We start from the raw sequence: 12,812 nt of genomic DNA, 5'->3' as shown, positions 1-12,812 counted from the left end.
AATTCCTACTTACACTCTTCTGTCGTTTCGCGCGGATAGCCATGGTGCTTAGATAATACGACACTTAGTTGAAACTCACACTATTTTATTATAATTCATTTGCCAAAATTTAAGATTTTATACTGAGTTAACAGCAAATCTTAGTGCCACTTATTTTATACCAGATAAGAGGCATGTAAAACAAAATGTAACCATATCTATAAATATATTTTCCTCTTAAGTTGAACGAATCAGATTTAAGATTCTCGGCAGCTTTAAGTGGGTCATTTTTCTTTCGAGTGAACGTTCCTGACTTTGTCCCGAGTTCCAGCTCGAGGAAAATAGTCTATATATAGAGTTAATAGTGGCTGCGATATAAATTCTGTGTACTGCTATTATTTTATCTAACTCCCCGCGCGGTCTGGATGGTCACTGGTAGTCGTTATATGTGTTGTAGATCCATGTTCTGTAGTTTCTGGAGTGTCATGATGGGATCCTGCAGCAGAATTTGCGGCTATATGCAAGTTGGTGGATAAATCGTTGAAGTCTTCTGCCATATCTGGGGATGGATCTACAGCCAAAGCGGCATGGGCGTTGTGCGAACGTCTATGATGCTCATGGCGCGTTTCTGTGTGATGCTCCAGTCCTGCGTTTGCCGGGGCTTCAATCGGATGTTCTACCGTTGGCTGATGAGTTGGTATAGTTGAAGTACGGGAACCAGTGTTACCCATGTTGCTATTTTCAGTTCACTTCTGTACAATCGGTCACAGCTTATTTATTACACAAATCTTTTTTTTTTGATCCATATGATATGTAGAAAAATGTGTGGTATTTTACCGTATTTCCGCTTTAGTCATACACATTGTTGTATGATGTAACCTAAAGCTTATGCAATCTGATAATTAGTAAGAGGCAAAGTGTTGGTGTGCGTCTAGGAAGCTGTCATGACGTTAGCAAAACATAATCAGCAGAATTACGAAACCGCCTGAAAGATAAATTCGGACTCCCTGAATCTAGCAATAGTCAATCAGTTTATGACAATGTTCTCCGTACACGCGCGGCCCAAATGTTGTCCAAACTCGAATTTGGATGCATAGCTACCAGTAATATCACCATATATATATAATATTTGCAAATCACCCAGCGTGAAATATAGCGGAATAGTCAAATTGATATAGGGGAAAGTGGGGAAGGTTGGGACACTTTTTTTCTTTTTCATATTTTGAGCCCTTTATTCTGCACATTCATATGACTTTGCGGGATAAATGCAGAGAGGGGTAAATGTAGTTTTTATTCAGCGACTAAGAAATTCCCTTGCGACACACATCTTACCACTAAAATGCTTTGAAAAACGTTTGTCAAGTGTCCCACTGTACCCCACTTATGGGGCACATTCGGACAGACCCTGGGGCACAATGGGTCATTCTGTTAAAATTCAACGAAGTATGCCCTTAAAAATAAGCAATCAATCAGCATAATCGTCTAAAGAACAGGGAGACTTCAAATTTGAAGATTTAAGATTTTTAAAATCAATGTTTAACCGAAATATTTTAGATATTTCACCAAAAAATTCGCTTACAAATTAAATTATTTTCTAATCCGAATCTAAATCTGGAAATATTTTTGATTCTCGAATATATTTCATATTGGACCATGAGTTGAAAGATACCATAATGTTACATAAAAATGGTTCCATTACATTTGAACCCACGTACATTTGAACCCATGACAATTGCACCTGTATGCTATTGCACCTATGGAATTTTTTTTGTTTTTCGGATAGTTAAACTCATACTAACCCTAACCCATGGGTTTTAGCACCCGCATATAGATTGAACCCGTGGATATACGCATGGGTTCAAATGTACGTGGGTTCAAATGTACGGTCACCCATAAAAATATACCGCATCTCTAGGTCTCTAAGCACTTGTTGTATCAAACACTGTCGAATTGTGCCATGTAGGGCATGTCCCACTGAACCCCGGTCCATTGTTCCCCATAATCAACAAATATCTTCAGATCGGCAAAATTCGGAAGGCCCATCCACTCGCCAACGTTATAAATATTTCACAGTGGACTATAGCTGAAAGATATCAGACGGTGGTTTGTCACGTTGAAAAGGCTAAGTTAGAAAAAAGAAAAATTGGAACGGTGAAACTTTAGTTTCAACCCCCCAAAACAAATTTCACCTCATAGCTTGCGTCGCTCTACCCGTCCGCTGCCCGTTTGCGTGGACGTTGTAACTCACCGAAGGGCGGATTGAAACATCAAACCGCGGACCGGATTCCGAATATAGTATTAGTGTGAGAGCTGATTTTTTACTGTGCCCCATGTCCCAGCGTGCCCCACCTTCCCCTACTGTTTGAGAAATTTGAGTTTATTGATGCTGTTGAATCTAATTTGCTTTCTGGCAAGCTCAACATTGCCACCGAATTTTCCAGATCAACTTTTGATCACGAGTTTTTATTCAATGATCCATATACAAAATATGCCACGGGCAATTCTGCTTTGATCAATCAAAATAGAATACTGATTACTGATGATATTTTCAAGGAAACAAGTGTGAAATAAAATACTCCAATCAAAGGAATGATGAAACTTGCCCGGATATTTCAAAATCGAAGTCTAGTATCCGCACAACTTATTTAAATTCGATGAACACTTACGCGCTATAAGTTTTTAAAATCCAATATTTATTTTTCGAAAAAAACAGGAGTATATATATATATTTATACTGGTCCCAATTTAGAAGATTTGCCCGTTAGAAAGAATTTATTAATACATATGAGTATTCTCAAATTTGTTACACTGTATATATATTTATATATATTTACAAAAGTATTTGTTTGTTTCTGGATCAAAATTGTAACAAAATTGAATACTTTGAAGCCCCAGGATAATATTACGTTATTACTGTGAGACCTAAACTCTATCTAATATTTTCTTAACGTTGCCAAAGGGCTGAAAATGTGTGATCGCATCACTGTTATGGAAAATCTGTATACGCCACCCAATGGAAAGGTGTTTGAGGGGCGATTCGACGTCATGGGAAATCCCAGTACTAACCAATCTTTTTGTGTAGTTTAGATAGATTGAATTGATAGTCGACGCGGGCAAAGGGGACAATAAGTTTAAATATATGACTTTTTCAAAAATACGAGATATCATAAATGTCACGTGCTCACAGTTGCTTATGGACAAACGAATGTAATTTTTGTGCATTTCCACTAAATAAACACACTGAATATTCCACACTTATCAATTATTTTGACAATTTTATACCACTCAATACTATTTTTGCAAAGTAAATCGCTGGCTTTTTTTGAATAATTAGTGGTAATTTCGTGACTTTATACTTCGAATCTGTGTTTTGATTTAACGAACAACCATATGCCTCCGTTTTCACAATGAGCTCATACGCCCATCACAAACGTCGCCCATCACAGACGCGTATAATTAGTTGCTTTGCGAAAAACTAATATGTACACTAATGCATGTAACACAAATGCCCAGTTTTTCATCTATGGCTGTACAAAAAATGGCGTATTTATGTTAAACACAATCTTTGACTGTGGCCTGATTGGATTTTTGTATAATGATATAAATGCGTTTAGCCTTTACGTCACCAACCACAGACGCGTATAATTAGTTGTTTTGCGAAACACTAATATGCTCGCTAATGCACGTAAAACAAATGTTTTTGACCTGTTTTTTTTTTTATATCTATGGTTGTACCTAGAATGGTTTATTATTAAACATAAACTTTGACTGTTGCCAGATTGTATTTTTTGTATAATGCTACAGTGAATTAAGTATCAAAACAAATTCTCGAATTAAAACTGATTCTAGCTGTTCCTGTAGCTGGAATGTTGCAATCCACAAACACCACTGTTTCGTTCAATGAGAATCCGAATTGCACAAACTGAAATATAAAACGAAAGTTAATTTCAACAAAATTTTAAATCAGTCGTAAAGCAGTATTCATTTTCAACATGTGACTTGAAGTTGAATGAATATAATGTCTTAAAATTGGACTGAAATACAATTTTGCCTGCTCATACTTAAGGACTAATCGGAGCCACGAATCCGAGCCTGACTAATCCGAGTCAAGTAAATCATGAATGTTTATGGTATAGAGCTATTCTGTATATAGTTCCCTCTCATTGACCCTGTCTAATCAGGAAAAGAACTTGCCACAAACGCGTATCTGTAATGCATTGTTTGAGTGGAATCTTAAAAAAAACATTGTGTTTTCATGATGAAGTAAACAATTTTATTTTCGCATCTGTTGAAAAGTCTATATGCCAAGCAATACCATTCTGTTCAATTTTAGAGTATCTGCACCACGGGCATTTGCGCCAATAGACAATTGCACCCGCAGATTTTAGCACCCATATATATACCGCACCCATGAACTTTGCATCCACGGACGTTTGCACCAATGAACGTTTATTCCAGGTAAATTTGCGCGCACCTTTTTTTGCCGCCAAATGCATTCACACCCATTGATGTACGTTGTGCAACTGAACGTGGGTTCAAATGTCCATGGGTGCAAATGTACGCGGGTATAAATATATGTGGGCGTAAATGTCCGCGAGAGCGAATGTCCCTGGGTAATAATGTCTGTGGTTGTAAATGTAATGGGTGAAAATAGCCGTGAATGCAAATGCACATTGATGTAAATGTCCATACGTGCCATTATTCGTGGGTGTAAATGTTTAGGGGTGCAAATATGTACAGATGCTAAAATCTGTGGGTGCAAAAATATGCATGTTCAAATGTCCTGGCTGCAATTTACGGGTGCAAATGTGCTGTTAACTTAGAGCTTTGTTACCAAAGCAAACAACAGAAGGATCAAACTTGAAAGCTTTACATAATCAAAATTTTGTTTCTTATTTCATCATAAGTACCATTGTAGAGAAGTTCACTCGATATAATGTTTCACCTCGTTTACAGCACCCTTAATATCCACAAGTAGATTATCCCCTTTGTGTTCAATATGATTTATTCTTTGTTCTGACACCGGAACCCATTTTCCACGTTCACCAAGGACTGCGACCCGGGTACCCGTACTGAAATGGGAAAGTTTTAAATATAACCTACAAACGTATACGTTGAAGCCGGGAATAATTGACCAAAATGTTGTCCTGGCAATAACTCTCAATTTTGGGCTAAAATTTGTACGTAGCCTTGATGCTAAGGTAATCTTGTAACTTTACTTCTTGTATAAAACGTACAAGGCTTGTTCCGAACGATCGCGTCGATTAGAATATTTTAGTTTATCAGTTCAGTTTACGAATACCTTTCTATTGTATTAATCACTAACAAATTAGACACTCAATGTTTGATAACCAACTCGTCACTCGCATCAATGACAAATGACTCCTGTTTGACTTAAGATATGGCGATGAATGAATTGGAAACTAAATGACCTATATTTTCCCACCTCATTTTAATAATCGGTGCCGCATACCACATCTGAAAGTCCGCTTTACCGCATTTTGGCATGGTCATTGGAGATGTGGCATTTATCACGTTTAAAATTGCATCATCGCCAGGATGTCCATGATAAGCCAAATAGTTTTTCACATCTCCCTGAAAAAAATAGTAACATTCTTATTATTTCTGCTGTATTTTTCATTTTTAACAATTTAAAAGGGTCGATAAGTCGCAAACAATGTTGCGGGGTCGGACAAGAATTACTGGCGGTATAGTTTTAAAATCCCGACACAAAATCTTTGTTTGTTCATTTTATAGGTATATTATAGATTTCTGAACGGCTTTGTTTCGGCCTAAAATGTCTTAAATGCTTTTTCAACCGCTTTAGTCATGCAAACAATTTTACTTTACGCTTACGGGGAAAATGCCACCAAATACTAAATCGAAACAATAAGTAGCCTATTGATTGTAAGGGGTATGCGTGTAAAGCGTCTTCTGCCATACTAAATGCATCAATTATTTTTATCTATCGCATTGTTGTATAACAAAAAGGTTGAAGTATTGAAATAAAAAACTTGGGACCTCCTGAAGTATGCGCACCAAGATGGCGCACAGCCTTGGTTGTGTACTAGGTTAGGGTTCAAGTTATGCGACATCTTGGTGCGCATACTTCAGGAGTACCAAAACTTGTGTATAAAGAAGTAGATATTTTTGTCTGAAATGGGCTATACCTGCGTGTCGAGGTGCATCAAGTTGGGATATACTTTGAAGTTGTCAACATTGATATCTGTTGCGAGAATTATTCCGTGTCTTTGAGGTCGTGAAGAATAAAAGATATCGGTGTACGTAAAGTAGACTTCAGCATCAATATTTGCCGATCCTATATTATAAATGCACTGTAGATATATATATCAAGTAAGATAAAATATCACGACCTACATGTATCATATTGACTGAAACAGCCATAGCAAATTGTCGAGCATTCTGTACTTATCTGATTAGCGAGTTACTCAAGTATTTCAGGGTATCTTGCAAATAAGCTGATTAATTAAACTAGGTTCATCTAGTTAAACATTTGTTAACCCAAATATGGATCCAAAATTTAGCTCATTATTCCCTTCATTTCTCTTACCTGTTTTCATGTTCTTTGGAAAAGCTCTATTGACAATATGTTGATCAACCATTGTAACGGGCCTTGATGGTTTCAGTAGCAGTCCATCGCTACGACATGATTTTGTTGAAGCAAGGGTGGAAGTATAACCTAATTAAATGTACGAGCGTGAGAATGAATACCTAAAACTTTTCGATTTAGATGCATCACTTTTGTATGGAATTTATACATTAATTATCAAATAAGTATAAGTAATTATGAAGCAATACTGTGAAAATAACGCTTACCAACACTGTCTCCCGGTCCAACTGGCCCTGTGCTTAGAGTTGCAATAGTGGCTTGAAGATCTATGTTCGGTTCAGAAGCGTCTTTGCTGTACGGGTTTCCTGGTTGCGAGGATGTACTCCAGAATGTATCTTTGAACGGAGCCAAATGCAACGCATGTGCAAACATAGAAGTTATACCAATTTTCCACTGATCATTTCCAGGGTGATAATCACCACTCACACGAGCCTTTAATGAGTAAAATGGGGTTGAACCTTTTTATTTAAAATATTTTCTTCAATAATTTGTGGAAAATCCAAGAACTTGGTAATGATTTTGAGTTACAAATTCATCATCTTGCTCGACGAGAATAATTGATGAATTTTGATGAGTTATCATAAATAACCGCATAATTTTATATTAATGTATCAATCACTGTACGTATATGTCTGTAAAAGCATCTCACTTCAAACGTCATAAATTGTCAAAGTTTAGCAAAATATCGATTTCAGGTAATACCTGAGTAACAGCTGGAATTTCTATGCTTTGTAACATATGTCTTGGTAAAGCCATACAATATTGAACTGTTAAACCATGCTCTTCTGCGGCCTGTCCCATATTCATTAGCCATGTTTTTCCGAGGTGAATGTTAGTTTTGAAATTCTGTAATATAAAATTTCCTACTAGATGAAATAATTAAAAATATATTGATTGCATTATATCTCTTTCTGGTTTTTAGTATAACCCGTCTAAAAGTGTACTACGCAATGCATATTATTTACAGAAACCATTCGAAACTTGGTCAACGTTATTTCCGAATAATTGCTAAAGCTATATTGAAAATCTATGATAAAGGCACGGTAAGCAACTTATAGACATACAGCTATTCCATCAAATTCTACGTCCAACCAGTCTTGCTCATACATCCTGAGCCCCCATGCTGTAGAATTGTGGAAAAGGTCAGACCAGAATATCTAAAAAATATAATTCATGTTGATGGGTAACAAGAATAAACACAATTATACATATACATTTGTAATTTTGCTTTGTAAAGATCGTATTTCAAAGTTTTGATAATATTTGTCTAAATGTTTAATTTAGATATAAATCTTGTAGAGTTTGCCACCACTTTTGATTTAAAATGGAAACTGAATGACGAATGAGTGCGAAAGTATAAAGGGTCGGATAGTGTGTTTTATACATAAGTTATTCACATTTGTGTAAGGATTATGCTGGTACTCATCGACATACCCCAATTATATCTACCTTGTCAGTCGGCAATGCTTTTGATGTCATATTGTCTATATCAAATGAATACATTCCACCATTATCTTTTGCATACACTGTATCTGAAGACCAGTAACGATTGTGAGCAGCAACGGGCATTCCATGCTCTTCAAATAATGCTCTTAATGAGAATATCAGTTTGATTCGATTTTACTAAATCGATCTCTCAGATTGTCAAGTATGAACCTCCTGTATTTTATGTAATTGATAGATTGCCTTAATTGCATTGATGACGTCAGTTATGGATATATTTTAAGTTTCCCAACTAAAGTAAGTGAACTGTGAGTGATCAGCTCATTTGTAATAATCAAAATATATTGAATGACAAATAACATCGCAATATAAAAATCACAAAGCGGGCGACGGAGTGTTTACTGGAAACTATTTGCGAGTGACTCATTAAACTCGCAGTATTTTTCTTCATTCAGAACTTTGTATTTGTCTTCTGAAAGGTGACCGTACATTTGAACCCATGTACATTTGAACCCATCCGTATATCCACGGGTTCAATCTATATGCGGGTGCTAAAACCCATGGGTTAGGGTTAGTATGGGTTTAACTATCCGTGAAACAAAAAAAATTCCATAGGTGCAATAGCATACAGGTGCAATTGTCATGGGTTCAAATGTACGTGGGTTCAAATGTAATGGAACCCTTCTGAAAGCACCTGTATCTTCATTTCACGTCATCGTAGTAGATTATTTATAATAATTTTGGTGATGTTTATTCTAGAATTTTATCATAGAAACATATCTTACTCGCTTCCATTCGGAAAAATCGATGGTTCAGCCACCCATTCTTTCACTCCATCCTTCGTTCCTTTATAATACCACCAGGAGTCGTATTGAACGTATCGGAATGGTATGCCATATGTTTTAGCTGCAGTTGTTACATCAAGTATAGTCTGCTCATAAGTTTTGTTCACTTCGGTATTATAGTAGTAGAAAGCTCCTAAAGTTATGAGCGACCAAATTATAGCCTTGTATATAACAGAAAACAAATTCCAATAGAACAATCAATTCTTACAGCTTTTGAATCATAATTGAAAATGTAATTATAATTACGCGACATATTTTGGACCAGGTAAACGGATATATCATTTTCGCAATAGGACTGATAGCTTCTAACAAAAATATGTTTACCGTTGTCTGTGTAGTATCCCAGGTAGCTAATAGTCATGTCGTTTTGCCTATGCATTCTCGTTTTTCCATATCTTCTCCCGATGATTGCTCCCCATTCCTCTATTGCACGATTTATTCCTTCGCTTCCATAATATAGAATTGTCTCAATCTGCAGATTTGATTTTTACAATTTTAATTGATTTTTGAATAATGTGCTTCTCAGACTACACTAAATAAAGTTTCTTAAATTAAACAAAGACGGACTGTAGGCTACTCGAGCTAGACACACGCATTCGCTGCGCTTCTGCAGAAAGCTGAAAATGAAAATACATTTAACACGAGGTAAACTAGTTGCGACTTGTAAGCAAAAAAGCATAGATGATAACGATTTCAATAGTATGTTCGAATAAAACTGATAATGATTTATTGTAAATATTTGATTCCTTTAAAGCAGTGGTTCTCAACCTGTGGTACGCGTACCACTAGTGGTACGCGGAAGATGATCAAGCAGTACGCGAGCAGCTTTGAATTATTGCAACAATTAACTTTTGAGTTGGCCAAAATATGCCGTCAACGCTTCATCTTTCATACGTATGTATTCGCTGAACGACCTTGAATGTTTGAATGAATTTTTTCCCCGGCATCAATATCCTTGTTTATTTCCGTATCCAGCAATAATCAGTGAACATTGCCTCGTTTTGTAGTTTTGGCTGTTATTTGTCAGTTTTCAGTTGTGTTTCAAGAAAATAGTTGTGAATGAAATATCTTAATTGTCATTATGTCTTCAAAGGAGCATTAATTTAGTTGTGTAATCAAAAATGAGTCTCGCAAATGCTGCAATAGACTAGTCTAAACTACCAGCGCCTGTAAGTGACATGGTTGATTAATTTTAATAAAAATGAGGGTTTCAAACACGTAAACCAGCTTATGAGCGCCAGCACAACAAAACACTCTCAAAGTAAGTATATATTTTTTTGCAATAGTACAGTATAGGCAGAATTTTTCTGGGGTCAGGGGTCGAAGAAACGTCCTATGGACCAGTCCAGTCTTTACAGATCGCCCTCGCCTGCTATTTTCCACGAAATGATATGGGCATGTTTTCGTCCGTCTTGCGAATTGGGTCACGAAGAATGTAGAGCCACATTATAAAATACTCCTCTAGCGCGTGTCTTGTGCCATTGTTCCATACGCCAAAACAGGGATTTTTCGGTGGTACGCGGCCAGAGTAAAAACAGTAAAGTGGTACGCGGTCAGTAAAAGGTTGAGAACCACTGATTTAAAGGTTACTGATTTTTTTAGTCCTTCAGAATAGTAAACACAAAACATAATATAATATAAAAAAAATCAGCAGGTGTTCTTGATGTTGGAGTGATATAAAATGATGTTGTTGGAAAATTGCACTCATTCTGCGTGCCAAGCTATTTTGACTGACACCGCGACAATTGTTTCTGGTTATTCCACCTGGCTAATGGTATTTCGATTTGTACGAAATGGAAGTCGTTGGATTTCACGATGTGTTACTTAAATTATCTCTGTAGTAAAATATAACACGATTCCAGAATTCTACCCCAATATCAAATAAAATTTTACTAATCAAAAATCCTAAAACTTTTCCTGGATTTTCGCAGTTTTTCATCTCACCTCATACTCTCTAGGAATGTTGGTGAAACCACCCAGGATACCGAAGTTTAACTGATGTGAGGTTTTGTTGTAAATCATTCCATGGGACATGAAATTATTGAAAGCTGAAATTATCATCACATTCTCCATCTCGTCAAAAATAACCAACGGACCGGCAGATGTTCCACTGTGAAGCAGGTCTTCACCCATAGAGAAGCTAGCGATAAGAATAGCAATTTTCAGCAATGTTATACGCTCGGTTTGTATATTTAATATCGTTATCACTAGTATACCTTTATCTGAACCATGCATTTTCTGCCAAAAACTATTGTAGCTTTTGTATATTCTTACTTGGATATACTGAAGCCGGCTCCACACATGTCTCCATTTAAATGTATGAAACCGAGATTTCTTGTTCCTTTGTTTGTCAAGAAACTCGGAAAAGAAGAAAGCACGCCCTCGGTATTGGAAATATTGCTGTACTTCACGCCATTATTTCCGTAATTCTGATAATGCAAAATATTCTTTATGTTTTCATTATGTTCTCAAAAAGTGTTTTGCTAACCACGATCACCAAAAAGTTTATAGTGCGAGTATGTGTACAAGTCAATGTATGCAAGAGCGCCAAGTTTGGAAAAAATTATTTGTAGGTTTATCAAATACATCTGCCTGCCTTGGCATTGCTTGGTATTGAATATCAAAATTATTTAATATTCAAGTGTATATACCCTTCGTAATTTGTGTTGAAATATCTAACCTGGGTAAACCTTACAAACTCCCCTCCATTATAAACCATAAGATGATCCTGCATATGAGCGTCATTTCCAGCATTATAATTGAATAGCATTCCTTGATATGATCCAAGTACATCGTTGCCAGATATTTTCGCACTTGCTAAAAATAGACAGCATTAAAGCTTGCTACAATTTTTCATCTGTCATATTCTGCCAAGTTCCATTTTGACTTAGGTGGGGCTATACATATATGAGCAAAGTAAATTTTATCCATTGAAAACTTCACCGAAATGTAAATTACAAGAAGTTGTTGTTACGCCTAATAGATATCATGATTGAATAAACTACCACTAATAACATGACATAAAATGGCACATTCTTTCTAAACTGACACAAAACAAAGCATATAGACTGGGTACTGACATCCTAATTTTAGCGAGCCATCACTTGTTGAATACATCATTTTATCTGATTGTAAAAACGTGTCTCCATTAGTTAGGTTAAAATCGAAGTTCGTAGCTGCTGCGAACGAATAAGCCCCAGACTCGTCGATTTTGTAAACGAGAGTTGCCCGGTCACCTAAAAATATAAAAGACATGGTGATTTTTAATATTACAACTTGATCCGCCTCATAGAATAAGAAGAATGAATCAAAAGTTCCTTGAACAACTGATAGAAACATATATAATCAAAATTAAATTTTAGAAACTCACCGAGATTAAAACCAGCAGATATCAGCAAAATGAAAGAAAATCTCACAAATCTGTGCATTTTCATATATATTGTTAATATACTCTGTAAAATAACAGGCGTGAGTTTTTATATAGTTCGGAGAGATCAAGTATTTTATATCCTCCCACCATACTCTTACATTCTCCTAAGTGTTAAACTTTTAATATCTCTATTACTAGTAGCAAATCCATGAGTGGTCGCATTGTTTCATGCATCTGTATTTGTTATTTAAACCACAAGAGCGTTGTTCTTTTAACCAGAGTTGCTAACGTACCTCATGTCTCGACCTATGACACATTAATAGTACATCTGTACTATAAGCTTTCTATTAATATAATAGTGCAGATAATGAATATAATATATTTTTTACATTTTATATATTTTACAGTAAGGATACTAAAAAGAAATTCTTCTGTTTATATACAATAAAAACAATGATGTTTTTATTTATCTCTCTTCTTTCAAACATAACAATTACGGCTCACACTGTTCCTGTCTAAATAATACAGATATTATTCCCCACAT

General features: G+C 35.9%; 2 protein-coding genes across 2 annotated transcripts; both read right to left on the bottom strand.

Annotated features, from left to right (window-relative positions):
• Positions 1-3,787: 3,787 nt before the first annotated feature.
• LOC120331863 (uncharacterized) lies at positions 3,788-11,315 on the bottom strand. Its single transcript, XM_039399028.2, has 13 exons — positions 11,173-11,315; positions 10,843-11,038; positions 9,223-9,370; positions 8,839-9,031; positions 8,060-8,201; positions 7,675-7,767; positions 7,313-7,456; positions 6,817-7,042; positions 6,551-6,679; positions 6,150-6,298; positions 5,426-5,574; positions 4,925-5,051; positions 3,788-3,901 (listed from the first exon to the last, which is right to left on the bottom strand). Exons 1-13 carry the CDS (start codon positions 11,199-11,201, stop codon positions 3,788-3,790), a joined length of 1,839 nt encoding a protein of 612 aa, XP_039254962.2. The 5' UTR covers positions 11,202-11,315.
• A 209-nt stretch (positions 11,316-11,524) lies between these two features.
• Positions 11,525-12,326, bottom strand: LOC144424420 (uncharacterized). Its single transcript, XM_078113752.1, has 3 exons — positions 12,269-12,326; positions 11,979-12,134; positions 11,525-11,715 (listed from the first exon to the last, which is right to left on the bottom strand). The coding sequence occupies exons 1-3, from the start codon at positions 12,324-12,326 to the stop codon at positions 11,525-11,527; spliced, it is 405 nt and encodes a 134-aa protein (XP_077969878.1).
• Between the last annotated feature and the right edge of the window lie 486 nt (positions 12,327-12,812).

Source organism: Styela clava, chromosome 6 (assembly GCF_964204865.1).
Source record: "Styela clava chromosome 6, kaStyClav1.hap1.2, whole genome shotgun sequence".
NCBI classification, from domain to species: domain Eukaryota; kingdom Metazoa; phylum Chordata; class Ascidiacea; order Stolidobranchia; family Styelidae; genus Styela; species Styela clava.
Note: the sequence above shows the minus strand (reverse complement) of the source record. Positions and strands in the feature narration are given on the sequence as shown.

Bases quoted from the DNA above. Each gene is read 5' to 3' on its own strand.
- LOC120331863 (XM_039399028.2), bottom strand. From the start codon at position 11,201: ATGTGTGGAGCCGGCTTCAGTATATCCAA. The intron at 9,371-10,842 runs GTGAGATGAAAA...TCAAATCTGCAG, and splicing joins ACATTCCTAGAGAGTATGAG to ATTGAGACAATTCTATATTA. The intron at 6,680-6,816 runs GTAAGCGTTATT...ACATTTAATTAG, and splicing joins TGGACCGGGAGACAGTGTTG to GTTATACTTCCACCCTTGCT.
- LOC144424420 (XM_078113752.1), bottom strand. From the start codon at position 12,326: ATGCACAGATTTGTGAGATTTTCTTTCATTTTGCTGATATCTGCTGGT. The intron at 12,135-12,268 runs GTGAGTTTCTAA...TTATATTTTTAG, and splicing joins ATCTGCTGGTTTTAATCTCG to GTGACCGGGCAACTCTCGTT. The intron at 11,716-11,978 runs GTCAGTACCCAG...GTCTATTTTTAG, and splicing joins TGGCTCGCTAAAATTAGGAT to CAAGTGCGAAAATATCTGGC.